The following is a 22,676-nucleotide window of genomic DNA, read 5'->3' as shown; positions in this document are numbered from 1 at the left end:
TCTCAGAATTCTGGAAGCTGGGAGTCCAAGATCAAGGTACCGGCAGGGTTGGTGTCTGGTGAGGGCCCGCTCCCTGGTCCCCATCCCAGTCATACGGCTCCACCTCCGTTAACCAGTCATCTCCCCAAGGCCCTGCCTCCAACTGTCATCACCTTAGGTGTTGGGGTTTCCACCTACGAATTTGGGGGAACACCACCATTCAGTCCACAGTAGGGGAGATCCAGCTAGGAAGAGCCTCCCTGGCTGCGAATGGACTGAGGCCGGACTAGTCACACACCCCATTACTCGAGGCCAAGCGCTCTTGTAAACGGCGTTCCCCGAACTGTTTCTGGGAGCTGCTGTGAGGGGTGGGCAGAAGGCTTCTGGGGTTAGGGGAGTTTAGGGAATGCCACGTTAAACCTAAGTAAACGGGTCTCTCTCCCGTCCACTACGGTCGGTCGTGATCCCTTGAAAATGACTGTACGCGGCGCCTGCCAGGGTGTGCCCACTTTGCACACAGCACCTCTCAGGGTGAACGCTCTCCAGGGAGGCTCGGAGAAACGCTGTCTTTTTTTTTTAATTTTTATTTATGTACGATAGTCACAGAGAGAGAGAGAGAGGCAGAGACACAGGCAGAGGGAGAAGCAGGCTCCATGCACCGGGAGCCCAACTCGGGACTCGATCCTGGGACCTCAGGATCACACCCTGGGCCAAAGGTAGGCGCCAAACCGCTGCGCCACCCAGGGATCCCCTGCGCCACCCAGGGATCCCGAAACGCTGTCTTAAAGACGTTTCGTCCGCAAACCAAGGAAACCGTGCTACGTTCTCATGAAATCATTTACGGAACTCTCGTGTTAACAGTGAAACGATTTAATAAAACATTTGACGACTGTTTACAACGTACACAAATGCAAAGAACATTTAACATGATCGATTGACAGCAGGGCTATAGGATTCACATTAGGAATCAGTATATGATCAAATACGTTGTTTTCCTGAATTTCACTACAGAGTCATTTTTATTGAGTGAACTACTCAAGGTTCAGACTTTTAAATCTTTTTCCCTAGGGTGTACTACTTTACCTAGGACTTTTATCTTTTTTAAAGATTTTATTTATTTATTTATTTATTCATGAGAGACACAGAGAGACATAGGAAGAGGGAGAAACAGGCTCCATGCAGGGAGCCCGACGAGGGACTCGATCCCAGGACCCCAGGATCACACCCTGGGCTGAAGGTGGCGCTAAACTGCTGAGCCACCCCCGCTGCCCTAACTAGGGCTTTTAAGGCTTCATATTAAATCGTTCCTTCCTATTTTTTTTTAAATCAAGATTGTTATTTTTAATCTTTTTATTTATTTACTCATGAGAATACAGAGAGAGGAGGGAGAGAGAGACAGAGGGAGAAGCAGGTTCCTCGCAAGGAGCCCGACGTGGGACTTGATCCTGGGTCTCCAGGACCACACCCTGGGCCGAAGGTGGCGCTAAACTGCTGAGCCACGGGGCTGCCCCCTTCCCATTTTTTTTTTAATTTTTATTTATTTATGATAGTCGAGAGAGAGAGAGAGAGAGAGAGGCAGAGACACAGGTAGAGGGAGAAGCAGGCTCCATGCACCGGGAGCCCTACGTGGGATTCGATCCAGGGTCTCCAGGATCGCGCCCTGGGCCAAGGGCAGGCGCCAAACCGCTTCGCCACCCAGGGATCCCCCTCCCCATCTTTAAACTCAGTGGTGCCTCGGCCGACGTTAGCATCTAGGGCACACACTAATTCGAACCTGATTCTTCCCAGGTGTTATGACAGCCAGAAAACTAACAGTCATCAGAGAAGCTCAACAGTCTTCCCGTGTTTCTTACGTGTTAGGGACCAGGGAGGACCTGGGAGGGGGAGAGCTGTAGCTCCTCCATTTTCAGCGACCAAAAAAAATCTGTAAGTGGGCTCGTAGTGCCAAGTTTAATCACTTGGTTAATTAGTGACTAAAAGACTTCAGGGAGGGTGATATGTTGGCCATGCCCGTCTGTTCACCCCAAAACTTCAGCAGCCATGGAGGACAAAAGTTCCTGATCCGCCGTGATGCTAGTGTCACGACTCCCTGGATTCCAGTTCCCACAACTGCTAGTGTCCAATGAAGTGTACTGTCACACTTGTGCCTGGTATCCGGGAGGCATGTGCAGTTGTGGGGCACGTAACTGAAGAGCCTTTAGAGGCCTGTGAGGCAGTCACTTGTCAACAGCAGAGCTCTGACTTGGTTAGGTCTGGGCTCCCAGGCTGTGCATCGGTGGTTCTCAGCCTCGGCTGCTCATTAGAAACCTGGGCAGCTGCCCAAAGATCCCCCAGCCGGGTGAGGTCGCCCCTTGGTCGAGAGCCAGGTGTCCGGAGTTGCTAAAATTCCACTGCTCTCAATAATCCTAATAGCATCTCTTAGCATTTTATACTCAGAGACGTAGATAGTTTTGGTGAGTCAGTAAGCTGACTTCACGGGTTTTTTTTTTAATGTGAAAAAAAGTGCACCACTGTTAGTTTTCTTTAGGAAAATAGTGCTCTTAAAATTCATGATTCCTTATGAACAACCGAACATTGTGGAACATGACTTGTGAGAAATCAGGTCTAGGGTAAAATATATATATTTTGCCCACCTGTCCAGGAGCTCACACTCAAGTTGTGTAAGCAGTTTAGGAGGCCCCTACCTGGGCTTCGCCACAAAGACCGGAGTGCTCAGCCGGCGGAAGCAGCCCAGGGGCAGCAGCTGGCTCGGCCTGCGGTGAGCTTCCCTCCAAGAAACCAAGTGATCAGGAAACATTAATGATACTCAGACATCTCGGATCCATGTCTATACCGTTTTTTTTTTTTTGACAAGCAGAGATTTATTAAATTTCCCCAAACTATAGAAAAGCAGAGGTTTCGAGTAAGAGCCCGAGCATTACTCCTGCCCACCTCGCTGGCAGATGTCAAAGGAAAGGATGATGGAGGCAACGTCGTCGGCAGTTCCGCGCACCGCGACCGCGGCCTGGGACCTCGAGCCGCCGCCAGAGTCCGCAGCTGGGGTCCTGTCTCCTGGCAGCATCCGGGACGCAGCAGTGCCCGGGGCCAGCAAGTGGCCGGGCCCACGGGGGAGGGGAAGCGGGAGCAAAACGTACGCTAGGACGACGTCGATGGCATTAGCGATCCTGGGGCTGCTCAGCAACGAGGACACGGGCCGGGGGAGGCGGACAGCGCTGGAGTCCACTCTGGGAGCCCGGGTGGGCCCGCGTCCCCAGCCCGGCCAGCCCCATCTCCGAAGCGACAGCGGACCAGAGGGTGCCCGGAGTGACGACGACACGGGTGGGGGTGCAGGGGCCCGGCCGGGGGGCAGAAAGGGCGCGGAGGGGTGCAGGGGGCGGTGGCCCAGGCAGCGGGTGTGGGTGCGGGCCGGGCAGATGGACAGCCCACGCGGGCGCCGGAGGTGGTCCCCGCCAGCAGGGGGCGCCGCGGCCCCAAACTGGCCGGATGCCCCCGTCATTCAAGGGAAACTGGCGGCCTCTGGCACCACAGGGAAAATGGGGCAGTCGCGGGGGCAGGCCCGGTCCTGCGATCTTGGCTTTGCACGGAGGAGGGCAGGGGGCTGTCCTTGTGGGGGAAGTCTTACCTCCTACTTCGGCACCTCAAACCAAGCCGCTGGCCACAGGACCCCAAGGTAGGGCCCCCCAAATGCCCGCGCCGCCTCCAGCTCGGCTGGAATCCAGCACACCCGCAGCCCCAGGAGCCACCCCGCAGCACCGACCTCACCCACGCCCCGGGGCCCCACGCGGCCAGCTCAGAACCCCCTTCAGAGGGACCCGCAGAGCTCTCCTCGGCCCACCTTCTGCCACAGCCCGGGAGCGCTCACAGCCACCTGCTAGCGTCTGTTGTCCTCACCACCGATCCCAGAAAGAACAGACGCACATAAGGCAACTCCCACCCCACGAGAGGCAGCCGGTGGCCGAGCTCCGGGGGAATGGCACGGGTCACGTCATTAAAGAGCCGCAGCCTTGACTGCCATACAGAACCTCAGCCCGGGACCCGGGCGTCAGGAGCAGGATGGAGAAAACTAAGGAATAACTCAGTGTCTTCGACAACTATATGGCAGGCCAAAATCCCACAAAGGAAAAGAGTAAGAGCACACAGCATTGAAAGACACTTCGACCACCTGAACGCAATGTGGGTGGACCTTATACGGATTTTGATTCAAACAAAGCGAATGCAAAACACGTAACAGACGGGAAATTTTGAAGACTGGCCAGATATTTGATGATATTACGAAATTGTGATTATTTGATATGATAGTAGTGTATTATATTTGATTTTTAAAAACAGTTCTCATCTTTCAGTGATACAAACGGAAATATAAAGAAGGGATACATTTTGCATTTGTTTCAAAACAATCAACAAGCTATGATTTGACGGTCGTTCCGGGTGAATGATAGATACATGAGGGTCGCCGTATGTTCCTCTACGTTCAGGTATGTTTGAAAGTTTCCATAATAAAAACTGAAAACAATCTTTAAGTCCTTATGCAAGAGACAACACAGAGGCTCGTACCATTTTCATTTGGCGGTGGTTCATACGCATTGTCGGCAAAATTACTTAGGTCGCCTTAAAAGAAGGGAAAGAACGCAGATGGATGAATTCTAAAAAGTCCCACACATCCATCAGTAGGTACAGTTTCCAAATCCAACCCATTACTCTCAAAGTAAGGTAAAAGGCAAACATTTTAAAAGAAGCCCTTAAAAAAACATACGTTTTGCAAAAGTCACCTGCAGGTTTAGTGACTGATTCTAAGTTTTCTGCATTCTCATAACTCACAGAGTCTCAAATGATTCTTTGGATCAATCCCTTTTGTGGGTTCATTTACGTGAGGTCGTCATCCTTATATTCTACAAATCCTGAATACCTATTACGTGCTCAGTTCCACGGGTGTGACAGAAACACACGGGCCTTACCCTCCAGAAGCAGGTGTTCCAGCAGAGGCTGCCCACATGGTGACAGGCCATCACAACCAGATGTGCCGAGGTTCCCAGCATGTCTCTGTGTGTCTACAAACTTTTGTTTTAAAGAATAATTCTAAGGGTTTGGGCCATGTGAGACAGCAGATTATGTTTGATGATGGAAATAACTGACTTCACACATGCTTTTGCTACTGTTCTCAATTCTGAGTGCCTGGAATGCCACCTCCTGAAAGCTCTGGCTCAAATGTGAGGCACTTCACACCAACTAGATGAAGAAATAGAATTGGCCCAGAGGAGCTATGGCTACCCCTAAAGTTTTCACAAGGGGTAAATAATACTTCCCATTTCGAAGCTTAAAGCCTTTTCCATGAAATAAAAATCCAAGAGCTTCTTACCTCTCCTACATAAAGTCACTTATTTTGCCATGAGAAAAACCCCTCTGGAAACAGCCACGAGTTGCTGGATGCTGGAAAACGTCCCTGGATAAGATCTTCATGTCCCTAAATGATTCATAAGTCTGACCATCCGATGACGTAGCTATGATACTTGGTTTCCCTCAAGACCTTCCCACCAAACACAATACCCTCAGCTCAGCACACATATACCTTTAGCACAAGTTCATTCCATATTCCGATTTTTCAATGATGGGGCTTATGCTGCCATTTTGTCAGGATACTTACAGCAAGTATATAAACAACTCTCTTTCTGTAATCTAAAACCAACTAAAAAAGAAAGGAGACACCAAGATACCAAGTCTTTCATGCTTAAAGGCAAATGTATTCAGTTCCTTTCCATGCAGCACATCAGGTATCTATAAGTTTGCGATTTTTTTTCCCCAAATCAAGTTCGGGGCAACCTTTGAGGATCCAGTCATCCTCCAAGGTGAGCCATCTTGCGTACCAAGCTCTGTTACGCATCTTATACGGGAGGGGAAAGGAACATTTTTGTTGACCTACAGGTTAGTAAGTGGGGAGTGTGCAGGGAGTAGAGCTAACGCCTATGGGCTCTTCCGTTGCCACCAAGCTCACAGCGGGGCCGTGTCAGCTTGTACCGACAGATGTCTACAGGAGCCATTCGGATACGCCACGGCAGAAGTCATGGAGAAAGAGGAGAAGCGGGAGAGACTTGACGTCTTATGATGGAGTGCGGAGGCCGCTGGCTGGAGAAAACAGGAATCACAAAAGTGAAGTTGTCCTCCTTAGGATGCCATGCCAAGCAGAAAGCCTCCGAAAAATCCCCCAGTCACTAGAACGTTCTTCTTCACAAATGACACGACCTAGAAACGGAAGAGAGCACGAGTGGCTTACTTTGCGAGGGATAGTATTATTACGATTCACATCTCTATCACCCGTGCGATCCCAACAACCCCCTCGCTGGGTCTCTGGCTCCAGATGGTGGCAGGGGTGCTAGTTTGACGCGACTGAACTCAAGAGACGTTTTCGAGATGGGACTCTGACTGGATGACTGGCCACAGGGAACCCCTTGGATTCTGTCCTCAGTTGTCTGTGAGAGCCAAGACGTCGGCCTGCGTGCTGTCTCAGGAACAGGCAAGGACAGAGTTCCCGGGGACGCTACGGGCAAGAGTAAAGCCGCGTTCAATAAGCCGGCTACGGAGGCGCCTGCGTTTCCGAGGTCACTCCTTCGTTCTCTCCACACCTGCTTCCCAACCGAGGCTGCTCACTCGCAAGTCTCTCCTCCAAGTCCGTGGCCATCCTCCACCCCAAGGACAACCATCAGCTTAGACGCTCCTCACCGGACAACACATCCAGCACCCTGGCCTAACCATTTCTTGAACTCGAGTACAGCAACTCCATGTCCCAACCATACAGGCCACTCACACCCGGACCTGCTCCAATCTACCCCGTTCTCCTGGGACTCGCCGGCGTCCCTACCCCACTATGCCTAGGACTCCCTGCGTCACTTCCATGCCCTCTGACTTCGCCGGGCCGCACATTTCCCTACTTGACGTAGCATCTTTTGCCATCTACCTACCATCAGGAGGAATGAAGAAAATCATACAAAATCCCGAAATAATTACTGTTTTCTTTATCTTTACTTTCTTACTTCCTACTCACTCCTCAACTTGTTATAGTTTGGCTTTCAACTCCACCATCCCCCCCCCCAGAACTGTTGTCACTGAAGTTACTGATGATTTTTATTGCTAAACACTGAATTCATCATCTTCATTCCCTGGGGCTCCCCAAGCTTGGTGGGAGGAACCAGCCACTATCCCTGGGGCCTGTGACGGTGCCAGGCCACGCATAGGAATACAAAAATTTGTGGATTAAAGCAATTCCAAAGCTTGTGGCTAGTTTATAACAAGTTCCCTCTGTGACTCAACAGTTAGTTCTTCTTTTTCTTAAGATTTTATTTAATCATGAGAGACACACAGAGAGAGAGGCAGAGACACAGGCAGAGGGAGAAGCGGGCTCCGATGCAGGACTTGATCCCAGGACCCCGGGATCACGCCCTGAGCCGAAGGCGGACGCCCAACCGCTGAGCCAGCCGGGCGGCCCTCAACAGTTAGTTCTAATGGAACAGTAACCCTATTCTGTTTATTATACATACTTCCCATGTCATTAAAGAAGTTTTCAACAGTCGTGCATTACTTCTGTATACATGTGAGTAGTCAAGTTCTGGCAAAATGAAAAATGTCACTTTTATAACCGTGACCTTGAGACAAGTGGATGGAACTGGGAGGGACTCTCTGCACCCCTGAGCCCTTGGAGATGCCACCTTCCACTCTGGGCAAAGGACCAGCTTTGGGGACCACCCACCTCCTTGCAGAGACTGCCAGTAATGTGCCTGGCAAGGTGGACTTACCTGTTCAGTATTTTCGAATCTAAGTCATTCATCACTCATCTATCTGCTTTTCAACTTCTAAAAACTTGCTGACATTTCTTCTCCTGTGGTATTTTTCTCCTGTTCTCTTGGTCCTTATGGGTTTAACCTGTTTTATTTTGTTACCATCATTTGGCAATATTTCAAGGACAAGGTCTGTTTCGATTTACCTCTAAATCCATCATCTGCAGTTATTCCATCTGTTTTCTCTGTGAATCCAGAACACCCTTGCTCCAGGCCTTAGAAGGTGCAAGGTGCCTTTTTGACACCTTGATCCTACTTTACTTCTCCCCACTTTGGTTCACTTATTTCTTCGGGACAATCAAGAAGTGCCAAAATACATCCTTTTAAAAAGGAAGGACTTCTTCTGTCCCTTCCAAGGGCCAGCCAATATAACCTAACCTGGTTTTCGCGTGTTAGAGCAGAGGTCAGCAAACTATAGCCTGAAAACCAAATCCAGCCTGCTGTCATTTTTAAATAAAGCTTCGCTGCAACACAGCCACACCCACTTGTCTACATACCGTGTATGCCTATTTTCATGATACATGGTGGAGTTCAGTAGCTGTGACCGAGACCCCAGGGCCTACAAACCTGGAAATATTTATCATCCGGTCCTTTACAAAAAAAAAAAAAAAAAGTTGCAAACCTCTGAGCTACATATTCCTGCCAGTTATGTGTGCGTGTAAAGGATGGACATTTCAGAGAAGAGTGTGCAAGGAGACAAAGTATGACTTCAAACCATCTACACTTCACTTGCTGCAAGGACTGATTCCAGACATGACCAATCCACATATGTAAACATAGCATTCATTCATTTTACATTCATTCATAAACATATCATTTACATATATCACTGCCTGATAAGAGTCACCAACACTTCAATCACCCAGCTTTAAAAGACTGCCTCCTAGGGTGAAGAGATGCCATTCACGGCTGACATTCTGCTCCGTCTACCCCGTTGTCCACAGTCTTTTCACACTGCAGATGAACAAAACAAGACTCACCTCCTCTGCTTTGCTTTTGACCTCCGTAGGTATCTGGCTGCTCTTACGGATCTTCAGCTGCTCCTTGGCTTTCTTCATGTCCTTCTCCACTCGCTGCCAGTCAACCTTGATGTAACCAGTATGGTTTGCAAGCTACAGTTTCAACGATGATAGCCAAAAATAATAAACACAGTTCTTTAGGATTGATCACTGAAGCACATCATCAAAAACCATTCTGACTTTCCATTTTTTAAGACATTTGCCATCCAGCTCACTGCATGACAATGATATTCAGTTCACATGTACTCAGTATCCACCCAACACGCAAGGCTCTACGCCTGAAGCCGGATCAACAGACTGGCCTTCAATGACTGTTGGCAATTCTTTTACTCTTATTTATACCCTTATCTCCATCTACAAAGTTTTAAGTTATCTTAAAAATATAAATTGGCAAAAAGAAAATCAGAACTGAAAGTCAAGATGTAAAGTGAAGAAACATGACAAAGTTATAGCCGACTTAATCACTGTTGACTCAGAAAGAAATCTTCTAGAACATGGCTCCAGAGGTTTCTCATGAGCAACTTCATGTAAGAGGTGCTGAGAGAAACACATCCGAATATATGTCTAGAGCATGCCCCGTTCCCTCCGTGGAGACAGCAGGCACTTTGGCACAAAGTAAAACTCAGTGAAAACAATTTCAATGAGAATGTGTGAATAGGAGCAAACTGATCTGGGTATGTTGTCTTCTGATGGAATAAAGAGTCACCACAGCCCATCAATCAATCTTTCATCAATATCACTTCTCTCCACCGAAGTTTTGGTAAGTCACATCTAGCTGGATTTCTCAAAATATGTAAAACCGAGACTTCTCTCTCTTTGATCTCTTCCTGCATTGTTGCTCTTCTTCTAGTCTCTATTTTAGTTAATGGCACCACCTACTAATCAGTCACCCAAACCAGGCTGGAGGAACTATTTGCAATACAGGTAATGAACAAAACATTAATACTCATAAAAAGTGTGATTCTTCTCCAGATCAGAAAGGAAGGAGCCAAACTGCTGCTATTCGTAGACACGTCTGTCTACATAATTTCAAAGAATCCAACCAAAAAACGAACAAGAACTCCTACATCTAAAAACTGAGTTCAGGCTGGCAGCACGGAGGCCGCATGATACCTGGAGTTACTGTGAAAGACATGAGCCAAAAGGAGTTTGTCAGAGCTCTGGAGCCTTTGTCAAAATGTCTAGGATGTTCAGCTTCCGAGCGAATGAGTGGACACTGTGAAGCTGGCTAAGCATAAAGAGCTTGCTCCCTACGATGAGAACTGGCTGTATACACGAGCTGCTTCCCCAGCACGGCATCTGTATCTCTGGGGTGGCGCTGGGGTCGCCTCCAATGACCAAGATCTATGGGAGACGTCAGAGAAATGGGCTCATTGCTAGCCATTCAGCAGAAGCTTCAAGAGCGTGGTCCCCTAGAGGGGCTGCAAATGGTGGGAAAAGACCAGAACTGCTAGACAGCTGGCAGCTGCCAATAAGAAGTATTGCAACAAATGCTAGGCTAATAAACTGCCTCATTTGCAAAAAAAAAAAAAAAAAAAAAAAAAGTGAGTTTAGCAAGGTTGCAGAACATAAGATCAACATACAAAATCAGTTGTATTGTTTCTGCTAGCAATTAAAGCAACTGGAAATGGAAATAAAATTCATGATTTACTATAGCTGTAAAAGTATTAAATACTGGATAGAAATCTAAACAAAAATCATATAGAATCTGCATGCTGAAAACCACAAAATGGTGAAGAATTTAAAGTACAAATAAATGGAGAGATGGGCCCTGTATATGGAAATGAAGACTTGAAATGATGTCCAATTCTTTCCAAGTTGAGCTATGATGTTCCTGCAATCCCAACCCCAGCAAGATGCTCTGCAGATAAATAAACAAGCTGGTTCTAAAATGTGCATGGAAAGGCAAAAGAACTAGAAGAGCCAAAATGATTTTGAAAAAGAACACTCTTGGAGGTATCATAGTGCCTGATTTTAGGATTTCCTATGATGCTACAGCAATCAAGATGACAGTGGGATACTGAAGAAGGGACAGACCCACAGATTAATGGGACAAAATAAAAAGTACAGAAACAGATAACCCAATTTAAAAAACAGGCAAAGACCTGAATACACACGTATGTGGACAGCAAGGAAGCGTATGAAAAGATGTTCCAAAAAAAAGAAAAGATGTTCCACATTAGGAGTTGTATCATTCTGAGTCCAACTGGAAGACTGGCTTGGGGCTGAGGGTGCATGGCCAAGGAAAGCCACAGTGTAAGTGAAGGCATAAGGTATCTAGGAATGAAACCAAGGCACAGGTGTAGAAGATATATAAGAAAAAAAAATTGTAAAGTCTACAGAAAGACAATGAAGACCTAAATAAATGGAGAGAAAGCATGTGTTCACAGATGATTCATCATTCAAGATACTGATTCTTCCCACATTTAGCTATATGGCTCCCATGCAATTCCAATGAAAATTTTAACACAGCTTTTGAAAATAATTAACAAACTTGTTCTAAAATGTATATGGACAAAAAAAAATAAAATAAAATGTATATGGACAAGCTAAAAGCATAAAATCAGCCATAGCACTCCCGAAGGGCGTGGGGAAGAACATCTGTCACTGACTGTCCAGCCTTAGTAAACGTTGGAAGTTGACCAGTGAAACAGAATAGAGAAACTAGAATCAGAACCAGCCATATACGGGTTAATCTGTGACAACTGCCACACTACAAATATTGAGGAAAGGAAGACAATTATGAGTATGAAAGAAAGGAAACTGGATCCCCACATCAATGACAGCAGGCCTCACCCTCATCCCTCTGGTGACCAACAGCGTGAGAACACAGCACTGACTCCCCGCGTCCTGCCCACCTCCCCTAGCAAGGAGACATCCCTGTCCTCCCCGGTTATCTGACTCATGCAATCCCAGAATCCCACTGGGGACTCTTGCAGTACCGACTGCTTCCGTCAGACAGGGCCCCCGAAGAAACGGAGGGTACACTCAGGTGCAGACCTTTGTACCGCCTATAAATACTGAAACACCACGCTGTACTCCTGGAACTAGTGTTGTGTGTCAATTAAACGTCAAGTGAAAAAAGTTGAAGGTGAAAGAAAAAAAGATATTTCAAAGCCACATGAAGATACTTACAAAAACAAACCTGGAGCAGGCTGCAGAGAAAAGCGCAGGGATAGAGGACTGACTGCGGGTCTGCTGGCGACACAGCCGCCACTGCACTTGTGCCCGAAGGGCTGAGAGGAAGGCGAGGGAAAGGTGGCAGGGGGCCCTCGCCTTGCAGGGAGTCTGACCGCCCCCACCCCGAGAGACAGAGAGAGGCCCAGACCTGCCCCAGCCTGCTCTGCTTACCCAACTCCACCACCTCCTGCCTGCAACTGCATGACACCTGCAGCCACAGGCACCCACCCTTCCCTCCCCAAATTCCTGACCCACACAAACTGTGAGAAGTGATTAAATGACGGTTATTTCGAGCACTAGGGTTTGCGGGAATTTGTTGTGTGGCAATAGGATACCCAACTCGCCCCAGCCCTGGCCACTGCCCCGGCTGCCAGTCACCAGCCTTCTCCTTGCACACAATGAACTTTCCCCTGCGGTTCAGAGGTAGCACTACCCCGCTAAAAGGAAGGCTGTCAACTGTAGGAGACCAAGGCCGAGGGGTTGGGAGACTGTGGCACAATTCAATGAATTATGGCTCCTACAGAGCAGTGCTTCTCAAACTCTGTTCCACGTTAGAATCACCTCAAGAGTTTAAAAATACTTAGATGTGCAAGTACACCTTCCACCTATGACATCAGGTGGGGAGGGGGATGCGGCGGGCTCCGAGCGTTACTGTTTTGTAAAACTCCTTAGGTGATTCCAACGTGGAGTCAAGTTTGCAAAGCAATACTACAGTGCGGCCTCGGAGAACTGTATCGAGTAGTCCTGAAATCAACTCTGGGCCGAGAGGACAAGAGAGGACATCGGACTGGACTGTCATTTAGTCCTCATTTCTCACTGAGTGCTCTGGGATCGATGTCCCCTCTGTCAAATAAATCGTATCACAGGGCACTTGTACATGCAGTACACTTCGTATTTGTGGAATCATACTTAATATTTCAACTGGTCTTAAAGACCCTGTGAGGGAGCTATCATAGGAATATGTACTATGTCCCCATGTTATAGATGATAGAACAAAATGTGACTGATTGAACTGATGAATTTTGATTCAAATGGTCACCGGCATTTCAAATAGTGCACTGAAGATAAGTGCAAAGGCTATTCTAGTGTAATACCGCCAAGCCTGTATTATAGCTCCTCAAACCACACTCCTAACGGGCAAGGGGGATTTCCAAACACCTAGGAATATTTTGCATACGAACCTGAAGGAGAAAAAATCCACCTCCTACAGCTGTTGCAGCCAACTTTCCAACCTTCTGGAATATGAAACCCGTGCACCTACAAAAACCAAACCAATGTCAGACAAGTTGACAGGCTGTCAAATACACATGACCATGCACTTCTCACAATGTTCAGATCTTACTGTCGGATGATTCGCCAAGCAGAGAGCAGAGGCTCTGAACTCAGAAAGACCCTGATTCAAATCTTGTCTCTACCACTTACTAATTTTGTGGTCTTGGGAAAATCCCTTAAAACTTTCAGGGTGCACTCTGAAAAGAGGACTCCAGCTACATAGTGGAGCTCAAGCGGGAAAAGCATAAAGGCAAATATCCCCCTAGGAAATTGGCAAGAATGAATGGACCGCCAAACTCTGCAAACTAGTAAGGGACTCTGGCAAGATCGCAGTATAAAAGAGGAATATACAAACCTCAATTGTGTTTCTATATATGAATAATGAACAATTAGAAATTGAAATTTAAAAACATCATTTACAATAATATCAAAAATAAGATATGCAAGACCCATAAAAAATTGCTGAGAATACTTAAAAGAAACCTAAACATGGTTTATGGATCAATGCAATCCTAATCAAAATCTCATCAGGTTTTTATTGGAATTGGCAGCAAGCTTATTCTAAAATTTGTATGAGAATGCTGTGAACCCAGAATAGTCAAATCGACTTTGAAAAAGAACAAAGGTATAAGATTTATCTGATTTCATGACTTATTATAGAGTAACAGTGATCAAAACAGTGTGATACTAAGCACAAAGACTGACAAATCCACTAATAAAAACTGCAGGGGCACCTGGGTGGCTCAGTTGGTTAAGTATCTGACTCTTGATCCCAGCTCAGGTCTTGATCTCAGGGTTGTGGGTTTAAGCCCCACATTTGGCTCCACGCTGGGCATGGAGCCTACTTAAAAAAATAAAAATACTTAAAAAAAAAACCCTAAAGAATTCAGAAACAGGAGTACAGTGGCTCAGTCGGAAGAGTATGTGACCCTTGTTCTCAGGGTCATGAGGTCATGAGTTTTGAGCTCCATGCTGGGGATAGAGATCACTTGAAAATAAAAAGCTTGAAAACAAAGTTCAAAAATAAAATAAAAAAAACAAAGTTCAGAAACATATAGTCAATCGATTTTTGACACAGGTGCAAAAGCAATTCAGTGTAGAGCAGGATGTCTATTCATCAAACCATGTGGGAATAATTAGATGTCATATGCAAACAAGAACTTGGATTCCTTACCTTGCAACATACACAAAAAGTAAATCAAAATGAATCATGGACCTAATGAAAAATCTAAACCTAAATACCCTCTGGAAGAAAACATAAAAGAAAATCTTAGTGATCCTAGGTTAGGAAAATATTCTCAGACATTAAACCAAAAGCTAGAGCTAGAAAAAAAACAAGTTGATAAATTACATTTCAAGGTTAAGAACTTCTGTTCTTTATTGTTAAGAGACTACAAAGCCACAGAGCAAAAGAATGTATTTGCAAATCACAAATCCGATATAAAACTTGTATCTGGAACATATAAAGAACTCTTGTGACTCTGTAATGAGAAAGCCAATATCCCGGTAACAATATGGAGAAAAGACTTGAACAGATTCCTCATCAAAGATATGTGGATGGCAAAAATAAGCCCATGAAAAGATGCTAATATCATTAATCATTAGGGAAATACAAATTAAAACCACAGTGAGCTACCAGTTTACACCCACCAGGATGGTTGTAATCAAAAAGGCATAACGCCCAAGTGTTAGTGAGGATGTGGAGCTACTGGAACATTCACACACTGCTGGTAGAGGTATAAGATGGTATAGGCATTTTAGAAAAGTGTCTGGCAGGTTCTTAAGTGAAAGCATCCCACCTATAATCCCCACCCATGCTATCCCTAGGCATTTATGCAACAGAAATGAGAGCCTATGTTCACACAGACTTGTTCACAAATGTCTGTAGCAGCTGTAGCCCCAAAGTGGAAACAAACCAGGGTTCAGCAAAGGTAAATGGATAAACAAAATGGTTCATCCACACAATGAACTACTACTGAGCAATGAAAAGGAATGAACTACTAATTTAAAAAAAAAAGCACAGATGAACCTGAAAATTAGTATGCTAAGCAAAAGAAAGCAGTCAGACAAAAAAGAACACACACCGTATAATTCCTTTTATGTATGATTCTAGAGGATGCAAAGTAATCTATAGTGATAGAATGCAGGTTGGTGGGGGCACTACAGGGATTATGGAGAGGTACAAAGCAGCTTTTAGAGTGATGGTTGGGTTCAATACCTTGATTGTGGTGGTGATTTACTGGTGTGCATATATCAAAATTCATCAAATTGTATACTTTATTTTTTTAAGATTTTATTTATTTATTTGAGAGAGGGAGAGAGCGCACATGAGTGCAAGAGAGCAAGGCTGAGCATGGGGAGCAGCAGCAGAGGGAGAGGGAGAAGCAGGCTCCCCACTGAGCAGGGCGCCCAATGCAGGACTTGATCCCAGGACCCTGAGACCATGGACCTGAGCCGAAGGCAGACATTTAACCAACTGAGCCACCCAGGCATTCAAAAAGGGATGACAACTTAAGAGAAAAATCACGAAAGATTGAAAATGAGACTTTATCAAAGAAGAGATCCAAAATGGTCAAGAAGCATATGTAAAAGTTACTCAATGTCACCACTACATAGGGAAATATAAGTGGAAACCATGTGAGGTACTGCAAAAATCTCAGTCTGGCAGTATCAAGTGCTTACAAGACTGGAGAGCATGAGAACTCCCAATCCTTGTTGCTGGGAGGGTAAAGTGTCACAGTCACTTCTGGATAGCACTTTGACATTACCCAGCAAAGCCGAATGTACTTCTATCCCATGACCTAGTAATTCCACTCCTAGGCATAGACCATCCAAAATATGCATATAGGGCAGCCTGGGTGGCTCAGTGGTGTAGCGCCACCTTCAGCCCAGGGCCTGATCCTGGAGTCCCGGGGTTGAGTCCCACGTCGGGCTCCTTGCATGGAGGCTGCTTCTCCCTCTGCCCGTGTCTCTGCCTCTCTCTCTCTGTCTCTCATGAATAAATAAATAAAATCTTTTTTAAAAACGCATATATACACACCAGGAAATTTAGACAGAGTGTTCATATCAGCACTGTTTAGCCAAACACTGAATCAACTCAAATGTCAGTCATCACCCAGATAAAAATACTGTGGGGGGATCCCTGGGTGGCTCAGCGGTTTGGCGCCTGCCTTTGGCCCAGGGCATGATCCTGGAGACCTGGGATCAAGTCCCACGTCGGGCTCCCAGCATGGAGCCTGCCTCTCCCTCCTCCTGTGTCTCTGCCTTTCTCTCTCTCTATGATAAATAAATAAATCTTTAAAAAAAAATACTGTGGTATGTTCACACAATGGAATTGTACATATGAAAGAAAACAAAGAAACTATAACTACACACAAAACAAACTGAGCAAAAAGGCAAGATTCAAGAATACACATGATTTTATTTATTTAAAGTTGAAAAGCAGATAAACTACAGTATATATATTTTTTAAACTACGGTATATTATACACTGATAAGATTGGTGTTAAAATCACATAGAAAAGCAAAGAAATAACTGCATGACAATAAGTGTAGCACTGATCTCTAGAGTTTTTGGGGTGCTAGTCACGTTTTAAACCTGAGCACTTGTTACATAGGTGTTTGCTCTATATGTATTCATCAGAACGTACACATATCATATGTACTGTTCTGTATTTATATTATCTTGTACAATAACATTTCTTTTTTTTAAGATTTTATTTATTTATTCATGAGAGACACAGAGAGAGAGAGAGAGGTAGAGACACAGAGGAGAAGCAGGCTCCATGCAGGGAGCCTGATGCAGGACTCGATCCCGGGTCTCCAGGATCATGCCCTGGGCTAAAGGCAGGCGCCAAACCGCTGAGCCACCCAGGGATCCCCAACATTTCTAAATATAAAAAGTAGAGATGATATTGATGTATTATATATCCCTGACTAAATTTGCTATTAAACTTTTTGAATTTATGACAAATGAAGCCATAAGCTGTGTCACATTGAGGAAGTTATCCTGTGACACGGCTAGTAAGTCGCTAGCTCCTAGTTATACCACTTCCTAGCTATGTGGCCCCGGGCCTATTGAGCTTTAGTTCCTATGAGAACAATTACAGTGCTAATTTCCGAGTTGTTGTGAGAAGGAAATATCTATTAAATACTAAGATATTTGTGTTATTTGTATTCTCTATCTCTCAATGTAGAGAAAGGTGAACGCTTGTATACTCTTAGCGGAGCTATAAATTAGTACAGCCATTGTGGAGAACGATACGGAGGTGCCTCAAAAAATAAGATGTAGAACTAGAATAGGATCCGGCAATTCCACCTCAGGGAATATGTATCTAAAGGAAATAAAAGCACTAATTCAAAAAGATGTCTGCACCCCCACATTCACTGCAGCACTATTTACAACAGCCAAGTAATGGAAACAACCTAAACGTTCATCAATGGATGAACGGATAAACAGGACATATACACACACAGAGCACACACACAACGTAATACTATTCAGCCATAAAAAACGAAATCCTACCATTTGTGACAACATGAATTGCTCTTGAGGACATTATACTGAGTGAGGTAAGTCAAAGACAGACAAATACTATATGATCTCAGATATACACAATCTAAAACAAACAAACACAAACCTCATAGAAAAGTGATCAAACTTGTGGTTACTGGAGGCACGGGGTTGGGTTAGCAGGAATTGGATGAAGGTGGTCAAAAGGTACAAACCTCCACTTAGAAGTAAGTTTTAGAGAGGTAATGTACAATGTTACGAAAATGCTTAGGAGAGTAGATGCTGAGAGTTCTCATCACAAGAAGAAAACTATTTTCCTCTCTGTTTATTGTATGTGTATGACATGATGAATGTTCACTAACCCTACTGTGGTAACCATTTCACAACATACATAAATCAAACCATCATGCAGTATACCTTAAACTTATACAGTGATGTGTATTTATTTTTCAATGAAACTGGAAGAAAAATGAGGATACACAATACCAGTACCAATTTCAGAGTTGTTGTGAGAAGGAAATGAAATATATAAATACTCAAAATAGAGCCTGGCATATGATAGACACTATGTTTAGGTGAATGCCACACATGAAGTGATCAATTGCACAGAAGTCAACATGTTCTCATTAGTTAAGGAGATGGTTCCTGTAACTGCAATACTAAATCAGGCACAAAAAAAAGACACTAGACATTCTTTCTCATCACTTACCATCCAGTGACACCTCCAATTAACAGCTGCGTTGCCACGCTATATTTTTCAGCTGAGGGCCCAGATTCCTGCCCAAACAGCTTGCGCCACCATGGCTGCTTTTTAGCAAATTCTGCAAGGTCCAGTGACTCAAATTTTCCCTCAAAGTTTCCTACAAGAATTGAGATACTGAATAAGAAAATACTTAGATTTATAATGAATCACAATTCTTAACCAGAATAAGAGAATTTTAAGGAAATGGGTATTGAAGAACCTGCAAATATCATTTTATTTCAAATGGCAAAATAACTCTGAAATTGTGGCTAGCAACTTCTAAAATCAACAAATAATACCTATCTTAGAAAAAAAATAAGTGGACAGTTTAGAATTAGTACTCCGGGTTTTTCTCTCAAATTTAAAAACAAGCAATGGATGTACAAAAACCTCACAGTAATAATAACGTATCCTAAACGAAATGGATTTTCTTTATTTGTGTCTCCTTCTCAAGAGTAAGTATCTCAATACCATTTAGCCCACAAATTCTTACCACTATATGGATCTCCACTGATAATAAAGATAGAAAGTAATGTTTAATTGAGCTGTTACTATTTACCAGGCAATGTGCTAAGCAATAAACATGTATACCTAATTAAATCCACGGAACATAGTAGGTACAAAACAAGGTACTATTTATTATTCCCACTTTATAATTAAGAAATGGAGGCTCAGAGGTTAAGTGATTGCCCAAGAAAGGAAAAAGAGTCAACAAGATGTCTGATCCCTTTCCCTGTGGGAAGACAATGTAGGGATAAATTTAAAGAATGATGCACAAAACCTCTCCACTGTAAACAAAACACCGCAGAGAGGGAAGATGACTGAAATTAATGGAGATGCATGCTTTCTCTTGCAAGGCAGTATTTTTAAGATGTTCATTGTCCCCGTATCCAGCTACAGACTTCATGCCATCCGGGTCTAAAAGGAGGTCTTTATCTAGAAACTGACAAGCTGGCTCTAAAATGTATATGGAGATGAGAAGGCCTACCTAGAATAGTGTTCCCAGCGATGATGGCAAATCGCCCCAAAACTTCATGGAGCCAAGCAATCATTTATTATGTTCTTGGACTCCGTGGCTCAGGATTCCAACAGGATATGGCATTACAGTCCATCCCTATTCCGTGAACTCTGAGGATTCAGCTGGAAGACTTACAGGTCAAAGATCTGGAATCATCCCCAACATATGTTCAGGCTGCCTCTCTACGTGGGCTCATTCAGACTTCCTTCTAGCATGCTCCTAGGCTGCAGGGTGCGTCCCCAAGGGAGGCAGCGAGAAACCGGGGAGTGAAGGAGACTGAAGGCCAGGCACAAGCTGTGTTCATTATTTAACACCTGGCCCCAGAAGCCAAGTCGTGTTACTTCCACCACGTTCAGTAGAAGCAGTCACACATTCCCACACGGATTCAAGAGGGAATATATAGACCCCATCACTGAGTGGGAGGGGTGTCAACATCTCACTGAGGAAAGAGCCAGTGGACTGAGAGAGATTGTTGTGATCGTTTAGGATAATACAATGTGCCACAAGCATCAAAACAATTTTGGGGAATAAAAAAGAACAAAGTTTGGGGCCCCTGGGTGGCCCAGTCACTTAAGTGTCTGACTCTTGGTTTCAGCTTAGGTCCTGGTCTTAGGGTTGTGAGATCCAGCCCCGGGGAGGGCTCTGTGCTCGGTGACGAGCCTGCTTGGGATTCTTTCCCTCTTGCTCCTTCGCCTCACCTACCTGCTCACATGCTTCTGCTCTGTGTCTCTCTAAAATAAATATATAAATAAAATGTAACCCCCCCCCCCAAAGAACAAAGTTCAAGGACTTTCAAGACTTCCTGTAAAGCTACAGTGGAATACAGCTCCCTCACAACAAGACTTATAAAGCTAGCATGTTGGACAGTGTAGAACTGACACACATATATGAATGGGAGAGAATACAGAGTCCACAAGTAGATGTACACATAGTCATTCAATTTTCAATAACATGGCATCAAGGTAATTTAATAGGGAAAGAGCCATTTCAAAAAATTGTTAGAACTATTGGGTATTTGTAATAAAAAAAATAAAAGGCTATGATCCCTAGTTAGATCATACAGAAAATAGAATTCAAGATGGATCATAGATTCCAATTTAACAGAACCAAAATATGGATGTTTGAGGAACAAGGTCTTCTATGTTTTTACAAGTAGTTACATAAAAAGTATCTTTTGAATGTAACATTAGATACCAGTACAAAAGAACAGTAAAACATTACTGCTGTGTTGAAGAAATTCTCTCAGAGTTAAAGAATATCACTGAAAACAAGAACGAAAAAAAAAAAAACACCAAGAATGAGTTTTGAGGGTTTTTTTTTTTTAAAAAACATCTATTAATTTTAGGGCGCCTGGGTGGCTCAGTTGGTTAAGTATCTACTTTCAGCTCAGGTCATGATCTCAGGGTCCTGGGATTGAGACCTGCATCCCATTGGGCTCCCCGCTGAGTGAGGAGTCTGCTCTTCCTCTGCTTCTCCCTCTCCCTCTGCTGCTCCCCCTGCTTGTGCATGCTGTCTCTGTCAAATAAATAAAGTCTTTAAAAAACAAGATTTATTTATTTTGGAGGTGGGGGGAAGGGGAAAGAATTTGAAGCAGACTCTCCACCCAGTGTGGAGCCCCATGTGGGGATAGATCTTAACGACGCTGAGATCACCACCTGAGCTGAAACCAAGAGTCCCATGAAGCAATCGAGGCGACCCTGAGTTTTGTTTTAATATAATTTTACCAGGCCCCTCAGCTCAATAGGAGGCTCCAGTCAAAAGAGGGATAAAATCAGAGGCCTTTAGTTCATTCAAGTTCATTTAGTCATTGAACAAATTGCGTATACCACTATGTAGAGCAGTCGTTAGTCTTGCTTATGAGTCCACAAAATAAATGACCACAGGATTACGTGATCATCACTATGATAAAGATCGAAATTCATGATGCCGACCTCAAAGTTCTCTCACAACCATTTCCTAGGAGCAAGTATCTAATCAACTTCCATATTTTAGGTGAATGACGGCAGTGTGGTCTGCAGGAAAATAATCATTGTGGACTCCAATCCCTTAATCACTTCAATTCGGTGGGGGTGCCAGTGTTGAACAACCAGCTGGGGGTCATCTGCAGTGTATATCAATTTGCACGTTGCATTCAGTCTCCCTGAGTGTGACATCATGGAACTGTGACATCAGTGCACCCAGGGTTGGAGAGAGATGCACAGAAGCATACCACACTGTCATTTCCATCACATCGATGCAATACACGTAAATCACGTCAAGAGCATCGATAACAGTGAACAGTAGCGAATAATGAGCAAGTGGTGAATTCTGAATACCTCCACTGCCTTTGTTTTGAACGTAATCCGTGTAATTTTACGTTTATATACTCGGGTTTTCCATGGTGGCTGCGTTGGGCAACGGGATCTCGCGAAGCAGCACTGAATTGAGTAGAACCTGAGGCAGGGTGGTCAGCAGAGTAAGAAGCATGATTCAAAGTCCTGCTCCTCTGTGTATTTTATTATAGGGAATGTGCCTTCGCGCGGAGGAAATAAATACAAAACCAACTCAACAAGTACGACTCCATGCGTATTAGTCTTTCCAAACCATCAGTAGCGAAGAGGAGGCTCCTTTGCGCACAGAGCGAGGCCGGCCCGGTGTCAAAGACGCCGCCTCGCTGTGGGCGCGCCCGGCGCTGCCGACTACGGGGACGGCACGTCTCCGGGCTCGCGCCGCTCGGGGCGGCGCCGGAAGGCCGACCGCGCCCGACCCGAGCCAACACCCCGGGGCCGCTCGGTCCCCGCCCGGCGCCTGACCTTGGCCGGATCCGGGGGGCGGCGGGGTCAGGGGGAGCCGGGGGCGCCCTCCCCGCCCAGGCGCCCTCCGCTCGCGGGGAGGCTCCGCCGGGACCCGCGGGCGCGGAGCCCTTCCCCTTCCGGAGCTGAGGAAGGCGGCTCCCCGCGGCGCCGGCGCTGCGCGCGCCCGCCCTTACCTTGACTGGACGCGGCCATGTCGGCGAGCCCGTCTCGCGATGACACCCGCGGGGCTTCGGCGCGGTAGGACGCGGAGCGGCGCGCCGTCATCGCCGCAGGCTGGCTTCCGGCACGTGGGGCAGATGTTTCCATTCCCACGGCCGCAGCGGAAGAGGGCG

The 22,676-nt window shown here is 45.4% G+C and overlaps 1 protein-coding gene across 1 annotated transcript; it reads right to left on the bottom strand.

The window, feature by feature from the left end:
• Nucleotides 1-5,696: 5,696 nt before the first annotated feature.
• On the bottom strand, nt 5,697-22,673 carry FUNDC2 (FUN14 domain containing 2). The gene is made up of 5 exons (XM_041741646.1): nt 22,518-22,673; nt 18,499-18,649; nt 13,186-13,261; nt 8,786-8,917; nt 5,697-6,216 (listed from the first exon to the last, which is right to left on the bottom strand). Exons 1-5 carry the CDS (start codon nt 22,648-22,650, stop codon nt 6,139-6,141), a joined length of 570 nt encoding a protein of 189 aa, XP_041597580.1. The 5' UTR covers nt 22,651-22,673; the 3' UTR covers nt 5,697-6,138.
• Nucleotides 22,674-22,676: the final 3 nt, after the last annotated feature.

Source organism: Vulpes lagopus, chromosome X, assembly GCF_018345385.1.
Source record: "Vulpes lagopus strain Blue_001 chromosome X, ASM1834538v1, whole genome shotgun sequence".
NCBI classification, from domain to species: domain Eukaryota; kingdom Metazoa; phylum Chordata; class Mammalia; order Carnivora; family Canidae; genus Vulpes; species Vulpes lagopus.
This window is presented reverse-complemented; position numbering and strand designations above follow the sequence as displayed.